This window comes from Acanthisitta chloris, unplaced genomic scaffold, assembly GCF_000695815.1.
Source record: "Acanthisitta chloris isolate BGI_N310 unplaced genomic scaffold, ASM69581v1 scaffold24487, whole genome shotgun sequence".
Classification (NCBI taxonomy): Eukaryota; Metazoa; Chordata; class Aves; order Passeriformes; family Acanthisittidae; genus Acanthisitta; species Acanthisitta chloris.
In genome coordinates, this window is record NW_008682370.1 from 1241 (window position 1) to 12647 (window position 11407).

Here is an 11407-nt window from a genome sequence, read left to right on the forward strand (position 1 = left end):
ACAGAGAGAACCAATGAGCCCCCTGGGTTTGGGTGCTGAGCTGCCCAGGCAGTGAATGCTCACCTGAGAGTGTGATTCACATCCTGCTCACAAAATGCAGAGATTCGAGGGGAGGTGGCCCTGCACACACTCACTCACACTCACACTCTGCTGGGCACACTCCCGTGAGCAGCCCACGCACTCACACCCTCCCCCACGGCTTTCCTCCCTCTCTGCTCGGGCTCCACGTGGCGAGAGCAGCAGCAAGAGGAGGTTGGAAGCTGAGCCGATGGGCAGAAGGAGAAGTCGCTGCTACACCCACTCTGCTCGTGAGCAAACAGGCAGAGCTGTGGGGATGGATCGCTGCTCCTGGCTGGGGGTGGCAGAGATGCCTCTCCCTCTGGGTGCCCTCGAGCTCCTTCCTGCAGGGAAAACCCACCCTGGGGATGTGGGAGAGCTAACACACCTGCCCTGACACACAGTGCTCAGGGCTCTTATCTGCTCCCAGCAGCTTGCAGGGCACTGACACCCACCAGCTGCGGCTGCTGCAGCCCAGATCAGACTCTTAATGAGCAGAGGTGCTCGTTAAGGCAGGCACAGGCTCCATGAAGCCCCCAGCACCAGCTGCAGGTGTGACAGCTGCTTTGACTCCTGTGCTGATTGTGAGTCCAACCCATGGAAACACAGATTGGTTTGGGTTGAAAGGACCCTAAGGATCATCTTGTTCCGTGGGCAGGGACACCTTTCACTAGCTCCAAGCCCCATCCAACGTGGCCTTGAAGACTTCCAGGGATGAGGCAGCCACAGCTTCTCCAGGCAAACTACTAGTGCCTCAGCACCCTCACAGAGAGGAATTCCTTCCCAGTATCCAATTTAAACCAGTATCAGTCCAGGTCAGTGCACAGCACAAACCCCCAAGCCCTGCAGCCCTCAGGGTCTCATAGGCTCTGCCTGCTGAGAACGTTGGCCCCAACAGAGGAAATCTGGTCCTGAGTGAAGCAGCAGCTCCTGAGGAAGACGATGCTGCAGGATCAGAGAGAGGCAGATCCGACCACGGCTCTGTGTCCCTTGTGAATCACTTTATTTTCACTGCTGCAGAGAGTAGGAGTGAAAATACCATTAAGTTGAAATCAGTCGAGAGGTACATATGTCTCTAGATATATCTGTACAGTCTACCAGTCTATATACACACTATATATAAATATATACATAGGGCTCCGGGTTTAGGGCTGAAACCTGTCGAACCCAACAAAGCCAACTGCAGGGAGACTTGGAGAGGAGACTTTAATCGTGAGGAAACGAGCCTCAATTAGCACAGGGCTGGAATCCAGGGGGAGCATCCAGCTCACAGGGTGGCTGGGAGAGCATCCCTGTCCCATCCCAGGGAGCAGGACACGGTGCCCGTCCGTGCCTGGCTCAGGGAAGGGTCAGTTTTGGTGGCTGAACACAAAGGAGGTTTCTGTGGTTTATTGCTTTAATGCTCATTGCAGTTGGATTTTTTTTCCCTCTAATGCTTGGCCTTAAATCCAAATCCTGAGAATCAGGAAGAAAAGAAGAGAATAATCCCCCCCTAAACCCGGACACCCTATATATGCAGGTACAGCTATCAAAGAGGGAAGTAATACATGTGAGGACAGGGAGAAAGGGGATAAAAATAGCTTCTCCAAAGAGTAATTCTTCCCTTTTCTTTTTGCTTTCCATTTTTCTAATAAAAAAAAAAAGGCAAAACCAGTCAGGTGTGCTTGGTTCCAGAGAGCAGCTGAGAGGAAAACTTGCAGGAGGTGGGAGTTAAGGCAGGGGGACAGAGCTGAGACCCCACGGATCAGCCCAGCCTGGCTTTACACCCATGGCAGTATCTGAACCTAAATCCAAGGACAAGTGTCCTGCTGGCAGAGCTGCAGAGCAGCTGGCACTGTTCTGGGGGTCCTGTGGGCACTGGGTGCTGCCTGCAGCAGGAAGAGCAGAGTGTGGCTGATCCATCGAGCTCTGCATCCCCAGAGCTCAGGGGAAGGATGCTGGGATGGGGCTGTGGCACTGTGGATGGTCCTGCCGGGGGGACTGGGAGGGATGGAAGCCAGGAAGGAGCTGGACTGGCCAAGGAGGTGTGTGGTGGATGGCTGTGGGGAAGGTGTGACCCACACAGGCTGCAGTAGAGCTCAGCTCCAGTGCAGGGGACAGACACTCCCCCTGCTCCATCCTGGCAAATCCACGAGGGATTTAGATTCTCCTCCTGCAGAGCAGTGTGGAGCCAAAGGTCCCCAGCAGGGCCCAGGTGAGAGGAGTGTGTTCCTTGCCTGGTGCCCTGGGATGTGGCTCTGACCTGTTCCCCAGGTCCAGCCACTCTCCAGCCCCACAGACCCCACTGCTCTACACCTGCCTGGCATTCCCTGCAGCTCTGCACCCCAGCCCAGGCCATCCCTGCTCCACCTCTGCCCAGGGGATTGTTCCCCAGGGACACCACACAGCACTGATGTGACCCAAGTCCTGCAGCTCCATCCAGAGATACTTTTGTCTTGGACCAAATCCAACCTCCTGAAACTCTGCTGGGTGGAAAGGGAGAGATGGAATCAGCTCCAGGGCTGGCCTGGGGGAGGGCAGAGCAGACAGGACCCCCAGGCAGGGAGTTGGGCAGGTAGTTGGGGTGAGCCTGGCAGCCACCCCAGGCTGATGCTGTGACCTAGGGTGGACGTGGTGCTGTCCTGCAGAGAGTGGTCCCCAGGGATGTGTATGTGTGCCCACAGCCACTGCAGGGAGGGAAGGGGCAGAGGAAAGAGGGATGGGGCAGGGTGTGAGCAGGGGAGAGGGAGGCAAGGGGTGTCCCCATGTGTCAAACACCGACAGCGATCGAGTCTCTGTGCAAAGCCACGTCCCAGGAGAGGCAGAGCAGGGCTAGAACACCACGGACTGCAGCAGGCGGAAACACATCATCAGGTCCAGGGGGATGGGCCGTCCAGCCGCAGGTACCGGAGCCGCGGGACACCGTCCAGGTTGGAGGGGGAGAAGTCCTGGATGGACACCAGCGAGGTGGGGCAGATCTGGGTCCCGTTGATCTCTGCAGAGAGGAGAACACCAGTGGGATGCAGTGAGAGGGAAGGGAAGGCAGAGGGATGAGCCCCCCATCCCTGCCTGGGCACTGAACCCCAAAGCAGGATCGCTGTGCTGCCGAGGGGAGAATCCCCAGCCTCTTCCCAGAGACAGCCCCAGCGAGAGGCAGATCTTGCTTTTGATCAGAACGAAGTAGGTCACGTTCCCGCGGAGCTCGGCGAGGGATGCAGTGTCATTCCAGAGAGAAAAGGGATCATCTGGCACATGGAACCTGCCTAGCCAGCCCTGAGCCTCCAAAAAAACATCAAGGAAACTCGCTCCAGCCCCGTCACGCCGGAGCTAACGTCAATACCCAGCTCAGTGCTCGTGTCTGGAGCTCCACGTGTGCCTCCCCAGCCATGTGCTATGGAAAATAAACCCAGGGTTCTGGTGTCATTGCCCACAGCCAGGGCCTGAAACCTCAACAAATGGGTAAAATGGGCAAGGAGAAGCTGGGACACGGCCACACGGGCATCTCTCCATGGAAAGCCTCAGCAGGATCTGGGTACAGGTGTCCTGCCCTTGCTTACCCATGGAGAATGAGGACAGCAGCTTGCTGGACTTCTAATAGATATATCTGGGGACACCAGGAATCATAGAATCATGGAATGGATCTTAAAGATCACCCAGTTCCACCCCCTGCCATGGGCAGGGACACCTTCCCCCAGCCCAGGTGGCTCCAAGCCCCATCCAACCTGAGCTGGAACACTCTCAGGGATGGAGCAGCCACAGCTTTTTCTAGGCAGCCTGTGCCAGTGCCTCAGCACCTCACAGGGAACAACTCCTTCCCAATATCCATCCAACCCTGCCCTCTGTCAGGGAGAAGCCATTCTCCTTGTCCTGTCCCTCCATCCCTTGCCCAAAGTCCCTCTGCAGCTCTCCCGGAGTCCCTTTAGGCGCAGGAAGGCTGGATGGGAATGCAGTGTGTGTCTGTCCCCGGCTGTGCTGGCTGTGTTCCCACATTTCACAGCCCAACAGCTCTTCCCTGGAGTCAGGGTCGCCTGGGCCGGTGCGAACGGCTCCGGCTGCGCTGCCGAGACAAACTCCTTGTTCTCCCCGTTCCTTCCCTCCAGGCTCCGCTCGGGAGCTAACTTGGGTGATTTCTAACCATCTTGACTGTGTATTTGGCATCTGTTCCTGAAATCTGTGCACAGATTCCTTTTGAAATATCCCCATTCCTGCCCCCTGCTGGGCAAGCAGCTATTTCCACAGCAGGTGGCCCCAAAAGAGCTGCCCATGGCAATGAATGAGAAAAGCCCTGCAGGACCAGGGAGAATTCAGCTCTGCTCCTCACCTAACACCCAAATCCTCACTCCATCCTTCCCCACCTGCAGATCCATCCCCTTTGGTGCCTTGTTCACCTACAAATCACTCCTGGCTCCTCTCACCGCTCCATCCCCCCGTAAAGGTTCACATCCCACTGGGTGAGAAATGACCTTTCCAACCAACCACTTCCCATCCCCAAGTCCACCTTCTCCCCCCAAACCTCCCCACAGCCCCCGAGCAGCCAGTGCGACTCACTTTCGATGGAGTTGTTGTTCAGGTAGAGGTGCTCCAGCTTGGGGCTGATGAAGGGGACGTTGGTGAGCTTGTTGTGGGCCAGGTGCAACACCAGCAAGTTGGTGAGGTTGAAGGAGTTCTTGGGCAGCCCCTTGTCAGAGATCTGGTTGTAGTTGAGCCGGATGAACGCCAGGTTGGGAAACTCCTTGAAGTAGTCACTGGGGATGTCCTCAATGTTGTTCCTGTCCAGGAAGAGCTGGTGGATGGCACTGGGCACCCCAGGGGGCATCTTTCTCAGGATGTTGTGGGCAAGGTTGAGTTGCATGAGGTTCTTGAGTCCCTTGAAGGTGTTTTTGTTGAAGACCCCATCGCTCAGCTTGTTGTGGTGCAGATCCAACAGCACCAGGTTCTCCAGCTTGTTGAAGACCCCAGCAGGGATCTTGGAGATCTGATTCCTGCTCAGCCGCAGCTGCTCCAGGTTGGGTGGCAGGGAGGAAGGCACCTCCTTGAGCTGGTTCTTCTCCATGTAGAGGAAGATGAGGTTTTCCAGCTTCTCCAGGACACGCTTGTCCACCTTGCGGATGCGGTTGTTGTCGAGGTTGACCCACTTGAGCCCCGTGGCGTTCCTGAAGGACTCCTCGGGGAGGTCGTCGATGAAGTTGTTCTGCAGGTAGAGGTAGTGGATGCGCGGGGGGATGATGGGAACCCGGCGCAGGTTGCGGCTGTCGCAGTAGAGGGCGGAGGGGAAGTCAGGGGGGCAGTAGCATTCCCGGGGGCAGTCGGGGAAGATGGAGGGAGGCCCCGGGGGCAGAGGTGGGGGCAGCTCCGTGGGCTCCACGGGCTCCACGAAGGGAGGAGGTGGTCGTGTGGGTTTCCGGGGAGGTTTCCTGCGCTGCCCGCTCACCTCCCACACCAGCACGAGAACAAGTGGGAGAAGCAAGCTGAAGGCCACCTTCATGGTCCAGATGTTTCCCTGGGGAAAGGCAACGAGAGGTTAAAAGGTGCCCAGTTTAGGTACTGCATCATCTCCCCACTGCCAGGCAGGAGTTTCCCCTCTCATCCCTGCCAGTAACCTGTCGCCTTCTCTCCTTCCCTTTGCAAGTCATCTTCAAATCCAACCCCTCTCCGGGCCATGAGCCACTGAGGTCTCTCTCTGGCTCAGCCTCATGCCATGCAGAGTGCTGCACCTTTTCACTTGCTTTGGGTACTGTTTCACATGCCACCCCCAGCCCTGCAGGGCCTGACCCCCCGGGAGGACACCACATCCCCCTGAAGGATGGATTGTCCCTTCAGAGCCCTTGATGGATCAGGCTTAATTTTGCACTTGATCCAGTAGGGACTTGGCTGAGGAGCAGCACTGGGAGGACAGTGGCAGTGAGCAGGGCAGCAGAGATGGATGGGCAGTGCCACAGGGATGAGGCAGGACAGTCCCTTTCCAGGGCATTTGCAAGTTTACACATGGGCAGCACTGAAGGTGTTTGGCTCTACAGCTCCCTGTGCCACCCAAATAACTCATCCATCACCTCCAGACCCACTGCAGGGATGGTTATCTGAGGAGAGTCCCAGTAGAACTGGGAGATCGGGAAGAATCAGAGGAGATCTCTGAGTGTCTCTAGCCAGAGAGTTCCTCCTGGACACCAGCCCAATGCCTTGTCACCTCTCCCTCTTCGCTGGGTTGTTCTCAAGCCCAGGAAAGCTGCCTGTCCCATCTCTGCTCTTGCTGCTGCTGCCTGGAACAGCAGTGATCCGTTCTCAAGCCCATGAAAGCTGCCTGTCCCATCTCTGCTCTCGCTGCTGCTGCCTGGAACAGCAGTGATCCTCCTTGCCAGACTTGCTGGGAGCTTTCCAGCTGATGCCTTGGAGGATGGAGGGATCCAGCTCACTGCAGATCAGCTCCCCAGAATGCCCCGTGCAGAAGGTGCTTTGGATGCTCCAACACCCCAGAGCCAGCTGGAGCAGGCCAGGCTGTGGGTGAGCTTCCTGGGCACATACCCTGGGGTGCTTGCCAGGCTTTTCCTGGTGGCATTCACCACCCCAGCAGGATCAGAACCAGGCTGGATGCACAGAGAGGCAGATGGAGGAGCTCGGCAGAGGGGGAAAGAGAATGGAGTGAGATGAGACAAGGAGCAAGATGAGGAAACTCAGAGGAAGATGGATCTCCTGGGGAAATGCAGCGTGTGCTGTGGGAGCCAGTGCTGCTGGGATGGGAGAAGCCTTTGGTGGTGCTGATTTGGGAGAGAAATGAGGCTCTCCCGTGCTGCCAATAGCTGCCCCTGGATGGGCCACTGCTCCCAGCTCCCTTTGAAGCAATCCCATGCATTCCTGGGCTCCAAGTAGTAGACTTTCTCCAAGAAAAGAGCCTGTTCTCGCCCTCCCTCCAGGCCCAGGCTGTTCCTCCCCTCTGCCTGCTCTGCTCCCATCTGGCTCTGTTTAACCCCACGCCTCCCATGCCAGCTGCTTTCAATCAGGCTCTGGCATCTCGAGGGGGAAGGGAGGATCAGGGGAAGAGCCACAGGTCTAGTGCTGCCAGATCCTCAGCCCAGCAGTGCTGCAGTAGGTCCCTGTTGGGGCTGGATGTGCTTCTGTCTTGTGAGGGCTCCGATTCAGCTGCAGAGAGCAGGCAAATTCGTGACCAGGATCTGCAGTACGTGCAGTCTCCTCCCCATTCCCTCAGCATCCTGCCATGGCCCTCCCTGCACGTGGCTCTCCCCCCACCGTGTCCCAGACCATTCCATAGGATTTTGCCTCTGCTCCAAAACCTGAATTCTAACACCCACAAGGCCTGGAGGAGCAGCTGGGGCTGAGCTCTGTGTTTGGCCCATTGCAGGGGGGAGGAGGCAGCTGGGACATGAAATTCCAGCTGGGACATGAAATCCCAGCTGGGACATGATATCCCAGGTGGGGGATGATATCCCAGCCAGGACATGCTCTGTTCCATGCACTGGGCTCTCTCCACTCTTGGGAGATGCTCAGCTCAGGCCACCCAGCAATGTCCCAGGGAAGGTGGGGGACAGGCCAGAGCTGTCACCTCGTTGATGGGATCTGGCTGAGCTCTCAGCCCTCCCAGGAACAACCTGGCCCTGCACAGTCTAAACCATCTCCTCCACATAAGGATTTAACACTGCAGATGTTTAAGGACTCAGCATAGAGCAGAAACAGTCACCGAGCCAGAAATCCAGGCTGGAGAGCAGCAGCACCAGTGGCATTTGTCAGCACAGGAGGGAAGTGTCAGGAGGCAGATGAAGACCCTTTTATCCACTGCCACATCCCCGTGGGGACTGTCACAGCCCCTGTGCCCTCGGCACTAGGCAGAGCCAGCACAGATGTCAATCCCAGCAGACTCTCCCAGCAAAGCCACAGCTCTGCCCACCACTCCCACTGCTCAGGACCCACTTCCAAGCACTGTGCAGGGAAGCAACTACAGCCTTCCATCCAGAACAAGGGGGTGCAGCAAGCCTGAGGCCACCACAAGCTTTACAATTGCCTCCAACACGCTGGAAGGTTCAAAGCCAATTCTCCCTGGGCCCAGCACAGTTGGAAGTCTGTTCTCCATCCAGCTGACTTTATGGGCATGAACACAAGGAGCCAAATTTCCAAATCCCACAGCCTGATTCTGCAGGAGCAGCAGCTGCTTGATGGCACAGCCACAGCCCCTGCAAAACTCTCACTTGACCTTTGTCACCACTCCCAGTGGACAGGACAGCTCAGAGCCTCACAAGGAATCTGTGCAACTGGAACAAAAGTTAAGTCATGAAGCAATGAGTGTGTTCAGGAAACCAACCCCTGGCATGCAGAAAAGGCTCAATTCATGGACAAACCCAATTCTGACACCTCCTGAGCCACAGGCTGCGCTGAGCAGCTTGGCCTGGGTGCAAAACCAAAGCACCCAACAGATCCCAGCCCAAGATTTTTCCCAGAATGAGGCAGCTGTTCCCTCAGTCATCCCATTACAATGGACAAAAAAATCAGTGCAACGGCTGGAAATTCCAGCCCCAAATGCCACTGGTGTTTGCTTTCCACATAGTTTATCTTCACTGCATCCCACTAACCCCCAGCTCCCAGGAGCACTCCCTGCCAGCCCCGGGACCGGCGCCAAGGGCAGGCAGAAACCACCCCCGGGGCAGAGAGAGCTGTGTAAAGGTCACGGGGGGATTTGTCACTGGGGTCCCAGTGCCCTCCCTCGGGTGCCTCCTGCCCTCCTCCCGCAGCAGTGGGGCAGGCAGGGAGCAGCAGCTGCCTCTGCACAGCTATCCAGGACCCCCTCGGAGGGGCTGGGAGGGATAAAGTGAGCTTTGAACTTTGGGAGAGCAGGGGAAAGCCTGGATGGCTGAACCACGGACCCGTTCCAGCCCACTGCTAGCTCCCTTCACACCCTTCCCACTGGGACCTTCCATCATCCCTGGTGGGGGAAATGCCCCCTCCCAGCTCGGGAAACCGAATGTTGGAGCAGAACAAGGAGGACAAGCTAAAAACAACCGAAAGGATCCAGCAAAGTTCTTTCCTTGACTTCCCTCGTGCCCAACTGCTGCTGCAGCCCATCCATGTCCCTGTAAGAGCCTGTTGGGCTCCAGCGGCGCTGGAGCGCTGGGAATGTTGGAAAAGGCTGAGCTCCGAGGGGAGGGCAGACAGGCTGTCCCCCAGGCATCCCCAGGCTCCCCTGGGAAGCACAGCCCTGATGCAACAACCCGCTGCTCTCGCCCTTTCGCAGCCCTTTCCCGGGGCGCAGCGGAGCCGCAGGAGCCAGGCTGGAGCCGCTGGGCTCCATCCTGCCCGTTCCTCCCGCAGAGATGTGCTGTGTCCAGCGGGACGTGTGTCTCGGGACACCCTGCCAGGAGCAGCTCGCACACGCTCCTGGGGCTCTCCAGCAGCGTTTGGGCTCAGCCCAAGGGCTGCAGGACACGGGGACGGGAGCGCAGGGCTCCTGCATCCCTCTGCGTGCCAGCAGCGCTTCCTCACGGCACCACAGCCACAGGCTCCCTGCGAAAGGCTCATCCCGTTCTCTGCTCCCTCCAGCCACCTCCTCCGGCAGCGGGAGCCGTGGGAAGGCAATCCTGGCAGACAACACCTCTCCTCTGCCTTCCCCGTGTCAGCAATTCCTCCCTCCTCCTCCTCCTTCCCTGCATGTCCCGACCCTTCCCAGCGCTGCTCCCGGCTCAGCCAGCAGATCCCTGTGCCACACACAGCGGAACTGGCTGGACCCAGACAAAAGCAAACCACGGAGCAGATGCTGCCAAAGCGCCTGCAGCGAGACCCCACACACACCCTGCTGCCCCCCAGGAGCCACCTCGCCCCCAGGCTGGGAACTGCCCTGGCGCCTCATCCCTCCCCTCCAGCCTCTTCCAGGGCAGAGGAAACCTCCCACAGCTGCACTTTTCTCCCTTCCCGGGCAGAAACGCTCAGCCCCTCGTTCTCCAGGGATGCAGGGACACCAGCACCCTGCGTTCCTCGCTCCGTGCTCTCCCAGGAAAGGCTGCTGCGCTTCCCGGGATGCCATCGGCTGAGCACCACATAAGGCAGGGCTGGGATCGCAGGATCCCAGGAAAGTTTCCAAGCTCTCGTGTGCAACATGCTTCGCCTTCAGTGCCAAGGGGATGAATTTCCATGTTTTGCTTTGTAGACGCTTTTCTAAACCTCTCAAACAGGCGGGGAAGGGCAGGTTTTGGACGAGTCTCTTCCAAGAAACAAAACCCTTTTCCCTGGATTTCAGCGAACATCACTTCCCTGTGGTTTCCTCCCATCACCTCCTGCCGGAGCGGAGACAAAGAGTCGCCTGCAAACGGGACCCCCGGCGGGTGCGAGGAGGGGGCTGCTCCTCTCCCCCTGCCCGGAGCTGAGCTGGCTCGCTTCTCCTTGAGAAGGGCAGGAAAAGTGGGATTACATGCCCTGGGAATGCTCTGTGTGATGCAGGCAGGAAAGAAGGGCTTTACCACCTACATTTTGGGGAGCAAACCAGCCTGTGGGAAGTGCCCCTGGAGCTGTTGGGTTGCTCACTCCCCCCTCGCTCTGGAAGCAGCTCGATGCTGGTCCCTTCCACAGGGCAGAGGAATTCCCTGCTCCCCACTCCGGCACGGGGAGAGGGACCGAGCACAGCCCCCATCCCACGGGAACAGCACCCGCAGCCCCCAGCCCCGCCTGTCTCCCGCTGCACAGAGAAGGACAAGGTGACCCGATGTTACCGGAGGCTCCTGCTGGCAGTCCTGGCTCCGGAGGTGTTCGCTCCCCTCTCAGCCTCCCCCACCTCCTTGGATGGTTTCCCTCCTGCTTCCCGAGGCAGAGGACAATCCTGTGCACGGCTCGGGCTTTGCAGCCCCCCGACACCCCTAGCTGGGGCTGTGCAGCCCCCTCGACACTCCAGTCTGGCTGCAGACCCCGAGTAAAAGGTGTGTGAGAGAGAGAGAGCACAGGTCAGGGTTGGGGGAACACAAAGGGCACCTCACTCACCCCCCAAAAAAGCACCTGGCAGTACCTGCGACTCTGTCACACACGGGACTCCCTTCCCTCTGACTGCAGCCCCCAGTTCCCTCCCTCACCCCCTGCCTGTCCCACACCCAGAAAAACTCCTGCACCCAGAGCAAAGGGAAAGAACAAAGACTCCAACTGCTGCAGACCAGAAAACCCACAAGAGAGGGGAAAAGGAAGAACAAATGCTGCTTTGGATGTAAGGGAGGCTGGAGAGGGCAGGAGCATCTTGGACCAGCGCAGCATCCTGGGTCGGAGGCTCAGGCAAGGTGAGAAGAGCCTGGGGAAAAGCACCTGCCCACAGCTTACCTGTGTGCACCTCTCCCTCCTCCTGCCTCTTATTAATCCCCAAAGTTTCTCTCTGGCTGTCTCCCTCCTCCTCCTC

General features: G+C 58.1%; 1 protein-coding gene across 1 annotated transcript; it reads right to left on the reverse strand.

The window, feature by feature from the left end:
- Positions 1-2727: 2727 nt before the first annotated feature.
- PRELP (proline/arginine-rich end leucine-rich repeat protein) lies at positions 2728-11396 on the reverse strand. The gene is made up of 3 exons (XM_009078512.1): positions 11332-11396; positions 4585-5536; positions 2728-3031 (listed from the first exon to the last, which is right to left on the reverse strand). Exons 2-3 carry the CDS (start codon positions 5519-5521, stop codon positions 2907-2909), a joined length of 1062 nt encoding a protein of 353 aa, XP_009076760.1. The 5' UTR covers positions 5522-5536; positions 11332-11396; the 3' UTR covers positions 2728-2906.
- Positions 11397-11407: the final 11 nt, after the last annotated feature.